Source organism: Leptidea sinapis, chromosome 21 (assembly GCF_905404315.1).
Source record: "Leptidea sinapis chromosome 21, ilLepSina1.1, whole genome shotgun sequence".
In the NCBI taxonomy this organism is placed as follows: domain Eukaryota; kingdom Metazoa; phylum Arthropoda; class Insecta; order Lepidoptera; family Pieridae; genus Leptidea; species Leptidea sinapis.
This window is the reverse complement of record NC_066285.1, coordinates 7433158-7450449: the sequence shown is the minus strand read 5'-3', so window position 1 is coordinate 7450449 and position 17292 is coordinate 7433158. Positions and strand designations below refer to the sequence as shown.

General features: G+C 35.8%; 1 protein-coding gene and 1 non-coding gene across 2 annotated transcripts; one reads left to right on the top strand and one right to left on the bottom strand.

Annotated features, from left to right (window-relative positions):
• The first annotated feature begins 5053 nt into the window (after nt 1-5053).
• LOC126970739 (5S ribosomal RNA) lies at nt 5054-5172 on the top strand. Its single transcript, XR_007730690.1, has one exon. It is a non-coding gene; the product is annotated as a 5S ribosomal RNA (ribosomal RNA).
• A 6148-nt stretch (nt 5173-11320) lies between these two features.
• LOC126970470 (trypsin-like) lies at nt 11321-16951 on the bottom strand. Its single transcript, XM_050816396.1, has 6 exons — nt 16793-16951; nt 15610-15793; nt 13560-13608; nt 13130-13330; nt 12725-12868; nt 11321-11543 (listed from the first exon to the last, which is right to left on the bottom strand). Exons 1-6 carry the CDS (start codon nt 16854-16856, stop codon nt 11385-11387), a joined length of 801 nt encoding a protein of 266 aa, XP_050672353.1. The 5' UTR covers nt 16857-16951; the 3' UTR covers nt 11321-11384.
• Between the last annotated feature and the right edge of the window lie 341 nt (nt 16952-17292).

Below are 17292 nucleotides of genomic sequence, written 5' to 3'. Positions count from 1 at the left end.
CATGCCGTATCTAGTAGCTCTTAATGCATGTGTTGATCATAATGTTTACGCGGTTTTTTCATTTCTACCAACTTTGTTTTGTATAGACTCGCAGTACTACGAATAAGATACCTAATGTTTATATTGTTTTCTCATGTAAGTGAATATGTTCTGTTCTTATTGAGAATAAAATTCTTTAACCATATTAACTATTAATAGACTGATGTAAGATACGTATTGAACTTATACGTATGATAAGAATTAAAAAAGCAAGTTGTCTAATACGAGAGTTGCGAAGGGTTTCTTGCACAGATCTCACTAGCGCACAGTAAGTTTCCGTGCAAGCAATGATGCGATGGTCAAATTGAAGAAAATATGGAAGAACGAAGCTACAAAATTCCAGCTCATCCAAACATTTGTTTTTTCCATATTTTTGTATGCTGCAATGAAGACTTACTTACGTGGACTTTGCGCAAGTCGAGAAAAAGAAAATTGATGCTTTGGAGATGTGGTGGAAGAGAATGCTGGTAGTTTCATGGAGCGAGTTTCGCACCAATCTCTCCAATAACATGGCAAAAACCACGCCTTTCAGTGTTGATACAGAGTCGCATAGTTCTTCGGACACATCTCCCGGCGAGAGTGAGTCCATCGAGCACCTTTTCGTGCAGGGCATAGTGGAGGGCACCAGAGGGCGAAAAAGGTTGCCCATGCCATGGACCGACCAATTAATTAAGTCCATTGAACGAGCATACCAAGCTGTCCGCCAGCAGGGATAAGTGGCGAATGCTGGTGAGGTGAATCACATCTACTACAAAAGATGGGCGCTTTCCGCAACTCGACGTCATATGCGCCTATTTTGCGTGCGAGGGTGGTAGAGGCTACTCCAACCAGCCAAGCTCCTCCAAGAAGTCACCCAACTTCTTAACGTCTCGGAAGACTTCCCGAAGAGCGCCTGCTGACCCCAGGTGCTTCGCCATGTAGTTTGCCACCTCACCTCTGCATAGAGGGCTGTCCGTGACACCTATATTAAAAAGATGCCTGTAAAAATTGCCGTGACCTGTGGCCGCACATACATCGTAACGACCTCTCTGCCAAGTGTGTCAGAAGAAGAAGAGTTCTGCGCGGTTTGGCCTGCAGTGCAATATCAATGACCGCGACTGTGACCTGCACAATAATTTACCACTCAAGCTCCAAACTAGGTCCTTGTAAAATAATCATAAAGTCAACACACAAAATATAATATCATTAAGAATAATTATTGACTCAAAATAGACTTTTGAGTTAGCACAATTTTTGTAACCATTTATGTGAAGTACCAATTAAGGCCTTGATACCCTCCTCACTCCAAGCTAGATGCGATTATCATAATGAAATTGCCAGTATTTCAGCGTGTTACAAGAAAAACGGGGAAATTGCGTTAAATAATATTGTTAAACGTAAAGAATAATGCTCGATCCTCACAGAATGGTTCGCGTTCTCGTCGGCGAAATTGCACGCCGTATTTTACAGGGAATTTTCAATTACAGCTATCCCGCGGTTTTTCATTCATAATGTGACTTTAAGCCAATGATGCGGGTCGGTCATTCATAAACGCCAGCTTTCCAATTCAGAGCCAATATACGGCGTCAAATAAAATGATTTATTTTATCTCTTGTAATACGGCAGATTACCTACATAATATAGATTTTATTTAAATGTAGTTTTTATGTGTTAACCATTAATTAAAGAGGAGTATTATAGTAGTATCACTACATATATCTTCATAGAATAATATAGTAAAGTAACTTTTTTGGGGTTTTACATGCTTAGGGCTAGATAATTTATACGTTTAGATAGACTATAACAGCTGTGAAAACGTCGAAAAATACGGAATTTAGAACTTACCTCTATATTAAGCAATTCAAGCACATTAACACAAAGTGTCTTAGAGTTTTAGACATAGCTTGTCATGCACACTAAACTAATATTCTTAGCCTGTTTTCATCGGTTGTCTAACAGCAAGAGACTATCTAGACGAATAAATTATCTAAGGCGTGGGGGTCAAAAAAAGTTAACCCTTAATTACTCGCGTACGGCATATTTGACCCCAGTGAAGTTTTGAAGTAAACCTAATATACCTTAACACTAAACGTCTCCCCTGCCGCAGATCAATTGCTAAATCTCTAGACATCGCACCTGTGGTATATTTTGCCCCATTCGAGTATTAAAACGATTTTTTTTAATAGTATTAATGAGCTATGAAGGGTTAGTTGCTTGTATTTGTGACGATTTTTTAATTTTTTAGGATAGTAAGCTCAAAATCATCATATCCATTTTTGATTTTTTACTACCTACCAAATGGACAAAGTTTATAGGTTAGGATACAACATAGACTGTACAATATGTTACGATGGTAGATTTTTATCAGAATTTAACTTGAAATCATACTTTTGAAGAATCATCAGCTGGATATAGTCGAAACTATTCGTGAGAACATAAAATAATAGAAATAAAACCGTGATGAGTTCCAGTTAGTTTGGATATTTTCAAGATAGTTAAACTCTTTGCTTTGGTTCACAATAATCCAAGGCTATTTAGTAACATAATTATGCAGTACTCGGAAGCAATACGAATAAACGCGATATTTGTTGGAGATGAAGCCGCACAAAAACTGATATAGACGTGGTGATACAATAACAAATGTATTCAAATTCGTCCCTAAATGTCGTTAGACGCTCAGCATGATGGCTCAGAGTTTGGTAGCCTTATACCAATGTGCTGGGACTATTCCAATGTAGACTGACATAAAAAATAACCCAATGATACTTTTCAATAATAAAGCACCACCAGTTTTACCAGTGGGAGGCTCCTTTCCACAGCATCAGCTGAGCGTCCTGCTCGTCTCGTCCCAAATTTTCATAAAAAAAAGCAGCAGTTATGTACTAAGTATAAATACATGGCTTGTAAATTTCATAATTTTCTTCGATATGTTTTTGAGGGTTAATAATCTATCATAAAGCCTTGACGATTTCACATCACATAATACATTTAAGTATTTCAATCATATTACTCCTGTAACATATTTTATCAATAAAACTCCCTAGGCAGAACTTTCTTGATTTAAGTTGCCTCTATATAGTTGAAAGGGGTTTGAGTTAGCGATACACACAAAGAGATGCAATTTGCTTTACAATATATTTATATCAGAACCTTACGGAGCGAGTCGATCCACTTGAAAACATCCTATTAGAAATATCATTGAAGAGCAATATTATATTGTGACAAGGATTTGAACAGATAGAGATTTGGGTCACATGTATATTTCTTAATTTTATCGGCCTTTATAATACATATTTTGTAATCATCGTCAAAATCCTTGATAAACTTGATCTTCTAATCTAGTTTTTCTTCCGCTTTCTTCTATGGAAGAGCATGGTTTTTATCGATCAAAGCCTTCGATCGCTTTAATCCCTTTGTAATGATACATTACTAAGGGATTGACAGCAGTATTCATTGCTATGCGAACGACAATACAGGATGTGATTTCTACGCCGGCCGTGCTAAAATCACCCAGGATAGCGTTTACGAGAACTTGAAAAAAGTTCGGAAAAATCATCACGATATTTTGAATCTTTCAGAATGGCACCGGTAAAATTTGGTTCAATTTAATCCTTAGAAGACACAATTTGTGTGTTGTATCCCTTCAATTCGAGATCACTCTTTTAACTGCGACTGCCTGTTTCATCATACTCGGCGTAGATATATCGAGCGACGTTCAGTTCCATGGTCACCTAGAAAAGAAGGCCACATTGGCCTCTAAAAAAATTGGTGTACTCAGTAAGGTAAGACGGTACTTCATCACAAGCCCGCCACCTGCAACTATATAAGGCGCCTTCAGCCTCACATGGAGAAGTGTTGTCACCTCTGGGCGGGCACTCCCCAGTAGCAGCTTCTTCCATTAGACACGAAGAGCGACTCGAATCATGGACAGTCAAAAAAGTCTGCGATCGCATTGCATAAAGATGCGTGTTTTCTCTGCATCTTCTAACGCATGCTCAGAGGAGATATTCGAGTTGATACCAGCACCCGAATTCCACCATTGAAAGTTAAAATGCGAAATTTCAACCGGATCGTGTTGACGTCATTCTGGAACCGCGGGTTTTGTGAGAAATTGCTTGCCTCTCACAGCCACTTTTTGGAATCTGTTACCAGTTGCAGTATTTCGGAACTGATACGACTTAGGGACCTTCGAGATAACGCATTAAGCACCAAGTTGCAAAGATATATAATTTTATAGTTAAAGGGAAAGATCGTTCAGAGATAATTATAATTATTAAAAGATAAGATAATTAAACTGACCTTGCATAGTTTACTTTAGTCATTTCATTAATTTATGTTCTATTAATTGTACTTCATTGTTGTGGGTCAAAGCAGCTGATATTAATACGATCTTTGAGCAGAAGAAGATGGTTATTCCAGCTTTTTATAACTCTGGTGCTTGTTTGGTATACGTATTATCGCTATTTCTATTCATCAGGCGTTAACTTATAAAATGGTTAGGTTAGAATATAAGGCAGCTCGAAAAAGGGATGCGGAAGGCCGATTGGGTGACATCACAACTTCCTCAACCATATTTGATATTGGGATAGTGTATCTCGCACTCAGTTGTCCTACCTTAGTAGGGCATACTCTCCGTCAATCGTCTCGGTACAAAGGTTCTCGTCCGATCACCGAAGTTAAGCAACGTCGAGCGCGGTCAGTACGTAGATGGGTGACCGCTTAGGAACACCGCGTGATGTTGTTTTTTTATTCATTTTAAACTTAATTTTGCTCTGGTTTAATTAAATGGTGTTATAATTCGTTGATATTGTTCGAACAATCAATCGGCAACTGGCTTTTTGTTCACATGAAACTCTTATTTTGCTTTGGTTAAGTTAAATGGTGTTAATAATTGTTGATATTGTTCGAATAATCTACCGCTGTGACCGCTTGGGAACACCGCGTCATATTGGCTTTTTGTTAATTTTTACTCTTATTTTGCTTTGGTTAAGTTACATGATGTTTATACTGGATGTTCTTGTTCAAACTGTCTACCGCCAACGTCCATACCACGTTGAATACACCGGTTCTCGTCCGATCACCGAAGTTAAGCAACGTCGGGCGCGGTCAGTACTTAGATGGGTGACCGCTTGGGAACACCGCGTGATGTTGGCCTTTTTGTTTATTTTTAACTCTTATTTTGCATTGGTTAATTTAAATGGTGTTATTATTGATGACTACTGAGATTACCCTTAGTTAAATGGTGTTATTAATGGTGACTAGTGAGATTAGCCCCTCCTGATACCTCAGCGACTCGAGGGGTTTGGGCAATAAATTAAATTAAACAATTTTTTTAATTAATTGATATAAATTTGAAATATAATAAAACGTTCATTCGCGGGGAGTGTATTTTAAAAAAATACTCCTTCTCTACTGTTGCTGAAAAATATGAGCGGCGCTAATCCAGATGTAGAATAAAATATTTTTCCATAGTGTTGAAATTCTACTTTACAGTGTTTGTTTTCAAAGAGAAAAAAAAACAGTAAAAAATTCACACAAAATCAGTAATTTATTTCAGATGAGTTAATTTAGAATCTAAAATAAACACAACGAAATAATAACTATTAATTTGAAAAATTACATTTTCCTGATCCTTGCGTAAGTAAGTATGTAAGTATACATAATAACCTTGCAAATTTGCAACATCAAGCACTGTTTTCAATTTATCATGAGGCAACAATATTTATACATATCTGCAAAATGGTGCGGTAATTATAACATTAATCGAAATTTTTTAAACTACGAATAACTGTCTCAGCTGCAAAAAACAGAAACCAATTTCCTCAAGGTGATTGGGCATAGATAGCATTTGATTGACAATGACACATAAATAATATCTACAATGTTTAAAACAATAATGAAGAAAATGCAGAAATTGAAGATTTTTTTCTAATAGGAGGCGACGAGCAAGTACCTACTAGATGTAATACATTGAAATCTGTCTATAAAAGTGACAATATAACCTGTCTTGATTAATAACGATATATCTGGAACCAAAAGGCGTAGAGACTTCAAATGTGGTAGGAATATTCCTTTCGCCGGGCATAAGTCAGCTTAGAACGGATTTCACGAAATTCCATCCGCAAGATTTTTTTTTATTATAAACAGAACAACATTTGTCGGGTCAGCTAGTATGTAATATTTTTAAGATATTTAGAGGGAAGGTTTGCAATGCAGACAATATTAGCGCAGGTTTTGTTTATGTTAGGGTCCTAATCCTCGGCAAGTTTCTCCACCACATAAAGGGCAGACTGGTCTTCTCCATCGCGTAATTGGACGTAATTCCAGAAAAATGTTCCAAACCACAAACATGTCGAAATTTAGTTAAGAACACAAAACTAGTCACGTGATTCATATTAACGGACTGACAAAAAATGGCAGCCCTCCTGTCACTCTTTAAATGACATTTATTAAACTTTAAACACAAATTCCTTCAAATGTGATGTTTGTGACTTGGAAAGTTTTCAGGAACTACGTCCATTTAATATGCGTCTTATTCGTCTACGTTGAATTATACACGGCTCTCGCTCTTCGTATACTGATAAAATATTAATATGATAAGGGGATACCATCGTACTTACCTCCTTATTTTTTAATTGAATTATATAATAGGTATATCACTGTTAATGATAATATTGAATTACTATTCCAATATTGTTTACAAAGAAATTCTGCCTAAGTAAATATTTTACACCTTATAAAATTATTTTTAAAATTAGTTGTTCTCTAGGTAATTGAAAATATCTTCGACAAACGATCTCGTCCACAAGATTGTAGGACGACAAATTGCTCTACTTTTACTGTCAAAATTCGATAAAAAATGAGAAAATTACGTCGCCATGTTAGGGTTCGTAGAGAAAAATACCACAGTTATGTCAAAATTACTTCTATCTCTACTTTTGACGTCACGAGACGAAATTAATAAGCACCCATGTTAGCTTCAATACACATATAGAGACTAGCTGACCCGGCAAACGTTGTTTTGCCATATAAAGTATAATTCACGCGATAGTTTTTTAAGTAATAAAATATTGCCTATATTATAGCCTGTACATCATTGTGTTCTATTGTCAATAGTTTTTGCAGCACACGCAAAAATAGGTTTTCGATTTTACACCTTGTGTTACAAAATAGCAATTTTATTACGGATCCCTAATTTTAAAAAACATAGCCTATAGCCTTCCTCGTTAAATGGACTACCCAACACTGAAAGAATCATTCAAATAGGACCAGTAGTACCAGAGATTAGCGCGTTCAAACAAACAAACAAACAAACACTGCAGCTTTATATATTAGTATAGATAAGACGAGAAAATGCGAAGAGATGATTTACTCGTGGTGCGCATACTACCACGGCTGGATAGACACGTGGAGCGGAGACGCTGGCCGTACGGACGTATCTACGTCCTCAGGCAGGCTCTGCTGACGCGCGCACTCCCATAACCTCATAGGGGAAACGATAGATAATTTTTGTTGCTCTCTGAGTGAGCTGACAAGGATAGCAATGTGGATTATTACTTGCGATGGCAAAACTAAAGTGGCAGTGGGCAGGCCACATAGTTCGACGGACAGAATATGGCCGTTGGGGCAGTAAAGTCCTCGAAGTGCGACCACGTACCGGAAGACGCAGTGTTGGTAGGCCCTTCACAAGATGGACCGACAATCTGGTCAAGATCGTCGGAGTAGGTTCGATGAGGGCAGCGCAGGACCCATCGTCGTGGAGATCTTTAGGGGAGGCCTTAGTCCACCAATGGACGTCTTCCGGCTGATGATGATTGAAGAATAATTGTTAATAAGTATATGGTAGATTAGAGTACACTGTTGCATTAGGACTCCCCTGTAATAACAGTGGACATGTTATAAAACGATCAAGTGTTATGCTCTCCCACCTCAACTACAAACGATATCGCATAGCGCCTTTCTCCCTAAAAAAATGGTATGATATGTTCCGGTAATAACACTGGCTCTCTATCTAAAGGGAACAGAATTCAACAAATTTCTAGTTTTGGAACAGGAAAACAGGCCATCCAATGGCACTAGCGACACATGGTCAATGATTCCTCAACAAGTCAGAAGAAAAAAGGATACAACAAGTTGCTTTTAATTTTAATGGGCATAGTAACATGACGCTTGGCCCGAATGACATTAAAGGAAAGTACTGTGCGCAATTATTTCTAAATATTTTTTTTATATTTAAGAGAAGTCTTTTCAAATATAGCTGGTTATATGGCTGGTTTTCATTGAAACATATTAGTTAAACAAAGAACTCTGAAAGTTATAGAAAAAATATGGGGACACCACTTGTGTAGATTTGGACTTTTTATTTCCTTATTTATATGACTGATCTACCTAAACTAGTGGAAAAAAAACCTAAACATATATTGTTTGCAGGTGATACTTCACTCATATTCAAATAGAAAAGATACCCTCTTAGCTGTTAAATGAAACAATTCTCAATACATTTTTTGTACTAATAAATAATGTGTAAAAACACACGTTAATGAATTTTTTAGAAAATTTGTTAATCATATGAATAATTAAAACTTAATGATTAAAACAACATGAAGGTGACTGTTATGTAAAAGTTTAACTGCACTTCATTTTGGTTGTTTCTTGATCATTCTTTTTCTTTTTATTTTCTTGTATAAACTTGGCACTGTAAAATGGAATAAAGCTGCAGAACACCTTCCAGTCAGTAAAATAGAACATTGCCAGGTACGCTGTACCTCCAAATCCCATCATTTTGGGAAGGAAGCTGGCTGCGGCTTCTACTTGTTTCCTTCCCAAACGCAACATTAAAGTTTAACTTATAAATAGCACTAGTGGATCAATAGCGAATAAAATACTGTAAAAATTAACCGTTGTGTTAATAAAAAATATTTTACGTAAAAGATATTTAACGTCACCACCTCCATGATAATTATTTATATGATATTCAACACATACACGAGTCTACCCAGTTAAGTTGAGTCAGTAAGTCTTGTTGAACTATTTTTTTTATATAAGAGGAGGCAAAAGGGCAAGAGGCTCACGCGATGGGATTGGTGAGGCAACCGCCCATGGACATCCGCAACAACAGGTGTCAAGGGATGCGTTGCCGGCCTTTGAGCTGAGAGTATGTTCGTGTCTTGAAGATCCCTAAGTCATATCGGTTCAGAAATACGGCAGCCGAAATTTCTTGAGAAACGCGTGGTTGTATAATGCCAGATATCAATGTGATCCAGGTGGTATTTTGCATTTTGACCTAAAGTGCGGTGGTGGAATTATATGCTTGGATTGGACGTATATGCTGTTTTATCATAATTCCAGAAAATGTACAAAACACATATAACTTTACAATAATTGATAAAACGTTTGGTAAAAAGGTTACTTTTACGTGGGTAACACTGAAAATGTTAAGAACTGGCTAGTTAGAAACATTGCTAATGAAAACTTTTTTTGAATTTCAATTTTAGAACTCTTTGGTAACTTAATGTATTATTTTGCATTCATTTGTCATTTGTTTTTGTGAATTGGCAGCAAAATCTAAAACTCTTGTTACACGTGAAAATGAACCTAACGCGAGAAAATTTTCGGTCAATGATGACTTTCGTTGTGAGCTTACTCAACAACAAAGCTATGATAGGCTGCGATTAGCATTCTTAAATGGAGACCCATCTCGTGCCAATATTTACAATTGGTTTAACGAGTTTAAGCGTGGACGTAGCAATCTCAATGATGATCCACGTGAGGGACGTCCTTTAACAGGGACTACTGAAGATAACATCAGTGCTGTGCGACGCATGATAGAGGAAGGATACGGGCAAGGCTAGGCATTGGTATGAGTCAAATTCAAAAAATATTACACGAAAATTTAGGCGTCAGGAAGCGTTGTACCAGATGGATTCCCCATACTTTAACCGACGACCAGAAACACCTTCGCATGGACTGGTGTCACCAAATGTTAGATAAGTTCAACGACGGTGACCCTAATGCTGTATTTGACATCGTCACAGGTGATGAAAGCTGGATATATTGCAAAGAACACGAAACCAAAAGACAATCAGCTCAGTGGTTCCTTTGGAGGATCGGCCAAGTAAGGTAAAGAAAGGAAGAATTGCCTCATTCTTTGGTCGGAAAGGTCATTTCGCGACAGTTGTGCTAGAAGATGGAAGGACAGTTACTGCAGACTGGTATGTCAATCGCTGTTTCCTGTTGTCTTGGAAAAAAATCGACAGCACCGCCCTCGAAGCAGAATCCTCCTTCACCACGACAATGCTTCAGCGCACTCCGCAAAACGGACTGTTGAATATTTGACTATGACAGGTGTCGAGATTATGAGTCATCCGCCATACAGCCCTGACCTGGCACCCTGCGACTTTTATTTATTCCCAAGAACTAAAGATAAAATTCGAGGTATTCGCTTTACGAGCCCTGAAGATGCGGTGAAAGCGTACGAAAATTGCATAGAAGAAACCTCTAAGGAAGAATGGTAAGACTGTATTTCTCGGTGGTTCCATCGAATGCGACGATGTGTGGAGATGAACGGAGATTACTTTGAAAAAAAAAATAATAAGTATGGAACATTCTACATATAGCCGTTTTTTAATTTTCTAAATATATTCAGTGTTACCTAGGGGTAGTATAAATTGTAATATGATTTTATTAAAAAAAAACCGCTGAGTTTCTTGGGCCTGTTCTTCTCAGATTAGAGAGATGAGAGGAAGGGAGTTGGAAATAGGTATGCGCTAAATTCTGTTACACATATAAAATTTAAAAACAAAATTTTATGTACTATGTGGGACTCGAACCCGCGTTCCATTCAAACACTCTCAACTGTGCCAACCGTTCGAGTGTTTATCGTTGATAAAATCTTGTATGCTTTGTTCAACTCTCAGGTTGTGGCTTCATCCACAGGATCTACTTTACAGTTGATAGCCTGTGAGTTCCCTCAACGAACTGTAAGGAAGAAACTAGGTATCTTCAATAGATACTTTACACCATTTCATAAGCCATATTTCTCTGTATAAAGTGCATAAACCAGTGCACTCCAGTTTCGGTTTAGCAAGTAGTGCAATGTAGAGCTGATCTTAGTGTTGAGATTACAATTCTTACAGCTCAATTCTTAAGCATTATGTCATCCCTTTGTCGTGTGTCTTCTTTTGCATCTATCGCCGGACTTGTTCCGAAGATCTATTTATTTTTCAAGTGTCTAAGATTCTCATATTCGCTACAAACTCATGAGAAGGTAAAAATAAATACACGCTTTGAATGAAAGACCAGATTTTTAAGATCAGATTTTTTACTTTCAAACACATGAGCATAAAAAAATCATTGTAGTTTTCGTTTTAAATACCAGTTAATCTTTGTATCCAATCCCTTATACCTGGACTTGCAACGTTCGTATAAACTCCAGGAACTCCTGGGCGTGCACATCCGTACCCATGTGAAACAATTCCAACCTGGATCTTGCTAGATGACAGTACTACTGGTCCACCAGAATCACCCTAGAACAAATCATTACTAAATAATGATAATATAGCCTCTACTACAGTTAACCAAACATAATATTTACTTACTTTCTTAATACACACAATATAATACATTTAATTTAATTATCTTACATAACTATATTAACTTAATTATTAATTATATGCAGTAACTTAATAGCACATTGAAACAGCATTAATTTAATTAATGTTATTAAATTAATTTAAACTTAAATCTCAATGTTATAATATTAAGTATTCTCATTGGAGACTTATATATCATATCTAACCTCATAATAATATTCTAAGCAACATCTGTTTGTTATAATCTCTTGATTACTGCGTTATTAGAGTCTTCTTTTCTTTATTGTATTGTAAGGCTATGCACTTAGCACTACTTAAGTTATTTCTTCCTCTAATGTAATCATCTAGTGTGTAATTGTTTTTTGTCCCAAATAAATTAAAATAAAACTTGTAAACAGTCTGTGTTCTCTTTCTGTTATCTGTTTATCCTTCGACAAAGGAGATGGGTAGGCCACTTTATCAGCAGTAACTGAATGGTACCCCGGAGGAAATAAGAAGAATGAAGGAAGGCAGTTCACACAATAGGAGGATTAACTGAAACACACAGAGGGGGACCACTATGGACTAGAATAACAAGGAACTGGAAAGACTGGAAGAGCTTGGAAGGGGCCTTTGTCGAAGGACAAACAGTTAACAGATAATGATATCTGAATGATAAGTAATGATACTTAGTTACATTGTAAATAAAAATTTATGGCCTTAATTATATTACTTTTACTGCAGACAAAAGGTCTTCCCGAAAGAAAATAAATTATTACGATGGATGCTAATTAAACTGACTATTATTATATAGTCCAATTAGTTCTCCAAAAATCTTTATTTTCCTCTGAATAAGTAGTACTACCAGTCAGTTACCAAATACTATGCGCGTCTAAAATACTATCTTCACGACTATATTACTTCGATGTAAGCTGTTCCTACTTAGAACGAAAAGTCCTTTTTTTATTGGAAGAGGCAAAACGAGCGCACAAGTCACGCACCTTTGAAGTCATGACTGCTGCCTACATTTTCCTGAAAATTTTTAGGAAGGTGTTCGCGCTTTTAGTGTAGATAACCGTATTGTATCGTCCAGGAAACACTGCTGTAATTGCAAATAAAAATGGTTCATTTAGTACCTGACAAGAATCCTTGCCTCCATCAGGTACACCGGCACAAAACATTCTCTCCGTGACGGTGTCGCCATAAACCTTGCGACATTCAGTATCAGAAGTCATACTGACTTCAACAGTTTCTAAGTTATCACTTACAGCACCACCTTCCTGTAAATTTATAACTTCACATTAAAAAAATTAAACATTATCTATGATATGTCAGTTAAGTAAATATTTATTAATATATTCATTTATTTTTTTAAAACTATTATATTCAGCTAGGACATGCTCTTTTAGACCTATATTATGTTACGGATAGTAAAAAACTAAATAAAACCTTTTACTAACTGGGCAGACTATTAAAAAACAATTTCTTCGTGATAATATAGCTTTAGTCTTTTATCAGGTTATGTTCCATAAGATACTTACAGATGTAGTTCCCCATCCAGTCAAAGTGAGTTTAGTTCCAGGTGGGATTTGAGTTCCACTTTTTGTAAGACGGATGGTTTTTTTTGTAAATCCATCAAGGACCAATGGTTCAGTTAATTCGATTAAACCGACGTCGTAATCAGTGGTGTTAGGATTATAATTGGGATGACATGTAAAATTTTTGACACCCATGAATGGTTGCTGTAAAAAAATAAGAACAGATGAATAACAAACATTACGCTAAGCATTTCAATGTATTTTAACTTGTCCTCCTATAGTTGATTTTCTGAAATTCGTCTTAAGAATTTTTATATTTATAAACATACAATTATTTATCATGACGATTGAACTTAAAAGCCATTTTCGATAGCCAGGCATTTATTGCTACTTTTTACTAAATCTCCGCATAATTTTCTTGTTTTAAGCTTACCTTTTCACCCTGGTTTGTAAGTCCTGCTCTCACAAAAGCTTTATCTATTCTGAAAGAAAATTCTCATTAATTGTTTATAAGATTAGTGTTACATATCTACATATCATTTCATTAGTAAATTTCATAAGAAACCTATTAGATTTATGGAATGTAAATGGAAAATGGTTAGTGACCCTGTCTATTGAGCTAAAGGTCTCGGGTTCGAAGCCCGGTACGTGCAATCATTTATATGATGAGTATGGATGTTTGTTTCCGAGTCATGGATGTTTATATTTATTTATGTATATTTAAGTAAGTATATCGTTGTCTTGTACCCGCAGTACAGGCTATGCATAGTTTGAGGCGAGATAATTTGTGTAAGAGTGTGCCAATATTAAGATAAAGAAAAATATAGCGATAAAAATTATAACCAAAATTTATGTACGATGCAGGCCTCGAACCCGCACTCTTCGAGCTCTATCAAAGAGTCAATTAATCCCAGAAGTCAGGATCACTTTAAAATAACATATTATTGTTTAAATTTGAAAGAGTGGCATCTCAAGTCAATTTCCTTATATGCAATTATTGGGGATGAGCAGGTTATCAACTGTAAAGTAGATCCTGTAGATGAAGCCACAACCTGACAGTTGAACAAGGCATACCAAGATTTACGAACCATACGTCAGTCGAACGGTTGGATCTGTTGGTAAGAGCGCTCGGACAGAACTCGAGAGGCGGGGGTTTAAGCGGGTCTGCATCATTCATAAATTTTGGTAATAAATTTTATTAGTATAATTTATCCCAGAAGTGAGAGATATATTTTCAAAATAACAAATTGTTTAGTAGAACTTAATTCCACGCGTCATAATGTACCCAACGAACCATCCGCAACACCAGAGATGCGTTGGCAACCAACATTAAGGTTGGTATTAGAAATAAGTCATTGTTTTATGCTCCATCAACAAGTACTAAATATGATCAAAATACTTATATATATCGGGCTTGTAATAAGTACAATATAAAATTTAATAATATTGATTTACATACAAATTGTTCGATAAAACAGTTTAAGAAAGATCTGAGAGAATACTTGTATAAATAATTTCATGTAAGTTGGTAATAATGCGTTTGTTTTTTTTTTCTTCTAAAATTTTGTAAAGTTTTCTATTTTGTTTATCCTATTTTTTGACTGCTCACATGATATGTTTATTAGTGGAAAATTGATTGCTGTGTGGTAATTTTTGGGGTTTTTGTAAATGTTTTAATTACTGTGTGTTTCCCAAAAATAAATAAACGGGCGTTTTCTATATCCTATTTATCCTTAGTAGACAAATCTATCGTTTTACGCTAACTTACATTTCAATAACGTATCGACATAAAGCGTAAATAAGAGATAAGATCTCGTTACTAAACGGTGACAGCAATGTATCTGCAACTAGAGATACGTTATTGAAAACGGCTGAAGACTTTTGAACCCATTCAACTAACAAAATTCTCATAGTACTTCAAACTTATCTATGCAACGATCTAATAAGCAGTGTTTTCAGAACAGGGGTTACTCGTATCAAGAACACTTTTTATTTGTCCTCCAAAAGTTATCCACAGTCTGGAAATGCGTGTTTCGGAATTCTGTATTCAAAGCACGGACGAGTAAAAAAAGTAGGACTCCGCGCCGTGATATTAGCAAGTGAAGCACTGATATGCTAGTGTGTGTGCGGTTACGGGGGATACTAGTTACACAATTTTTTCTCCCTTAAATAATCATATATGGCCTCAAATACTTAGATAGTATCGTTTTTACACTTTTTCACAACGCACGACGGCATTTTTAAAATATTTTATTGAGACGCAAACTGATCTGTCACAGACGACGATAATTCTTATAATAATGGCCGCCTATCGGCCTGTAGTAGTGTTAGTGTGTGCGTGGGGCTATGTATTTAAACGTTCATCGGCCTGTTTTGGTGCTACAGTGTTATGTAATGTGACACGTCGTCCTTATTTTTTTACTAGTGCGTGATTCAAAGTAACACTGTGAAAGATTTAAATCATTTTAGTACTTCTCACTTACTGGTATAGACAGTGTGCAGCTGTTAAAATAACTTGTTTGCTTATTATTGAACCACCACATTGATACATCTGTTTGTCTACTTGCATCAAAACTAATACTTGATAGGGATACTGCGAAATTGTTGTTTTATAGCCACCAACAATTTTTCCATCTTCCAAGAAAGACACTGTGTTGCAATAAACATCTGAAAATGATTGCAGTTGATAATTTATTATATTCATGGGAATTTATTTATAAAACTTTGGTACATTTTCCAATAAAAATAATGAATGGGCTGGGGGTTAATGTCCAACTCATTCAATTGATTTATTTATTATCAAACTATTATATTGGTAGTGATAGGCTTTCACGGAAAAAATCACTGAAACAATCCTATACATATCTACTAACCCGATAAGATAAAATTCTAAGGCCGCAAACTAAACCATGCTTTTATAAGTAAGTCACGGCTTTAATTGGTCTTGATCACAGGTTTGTATATAACAGGGTTAAACATCGGTGTGATATTTCTAGTTCATTTCTACGGAAAGAAATGTTGCTCGGAAAGAGAAGAAACTCTCCTTTCTTTTGTTATTTTAATATAAATTATCATAACATTAAACTGCATAGGCAATGATTCAAAGGGCAGCCATCATATAAACTATATTATCAAGGTCAGAATGGACATTAAAATTTTCGGTTACAACAACATTACCATGGCTCGGTTTGAAATTAATTTTTTATTTTGTGATAAATATTTATGTCGACTACAAATCCCTATAGTGCCAATTTTAAAAAGGTGATATAAATGTTCGTAATATTCAGAAATATATTTTTGTTTTGTTAAGGACGGAACAATGTCTGTCAAAATAATATTGTATAAATCTATCCCTTGCGGAATTACATGACTATACCTATTATTAAAATTACCAGTGAGAGCACATTAAAATAACGAATTCGAAAGAACAAAGAATTACAAAGAAGTAGTTTCGATAAAAAAGTATAATCGTCCAAGGTAAAAATACCATGTATATTGAATTTTATAGCGTTGTACAAATTTATTTTCCTGTTACAGTAAAATAAATTTTTGGCGGAGCTCCCACATATTTTTGCGAAAGGGTGATTCTCTTAAATGACTCGTCTGAGTGAATTGAAAAATTATATGAATGACAAACACAAAATTATTAATTATCAAAAATATTACCTTGAAATAGTAACAGACCAAAGAAATATATTAAATGTTTTACTCCCTCCATCGTTTGCAACATTAAATGATAATCGAAGTAGTAGAATCAACGAAAGACAATTACTTTTATCATACGCGGCCCGGAAATTATTTTCAAATATTTCCAATAATATCGCCACTTCGATTACATTTGAATAGATATGTCTTTTTTATGATATACTAGCTGACGCCCGCGACTTCGCCCGTGTAGATAAAGGGTTTTTTTAAAATAATAAGCAAAATTGCAATTGAAGATTATCTCATGTCCTATTCCAATTCCGGTTCTCGTTTTCGCTCCCGTTCCCAACATATTATATGAATCTTTTTTTATGAAAATAAGAGACGAGTCGAGCAGGACGTTCAGCTGATGGTAATTGATACGCCTTGCCCATTACGATTCTTGAAAAACCCCAAATATGCTGAACGGCACTACAACTGCACTCGTCACCTCATCTCTCAAGTCTCATTTGCCCAGTAAT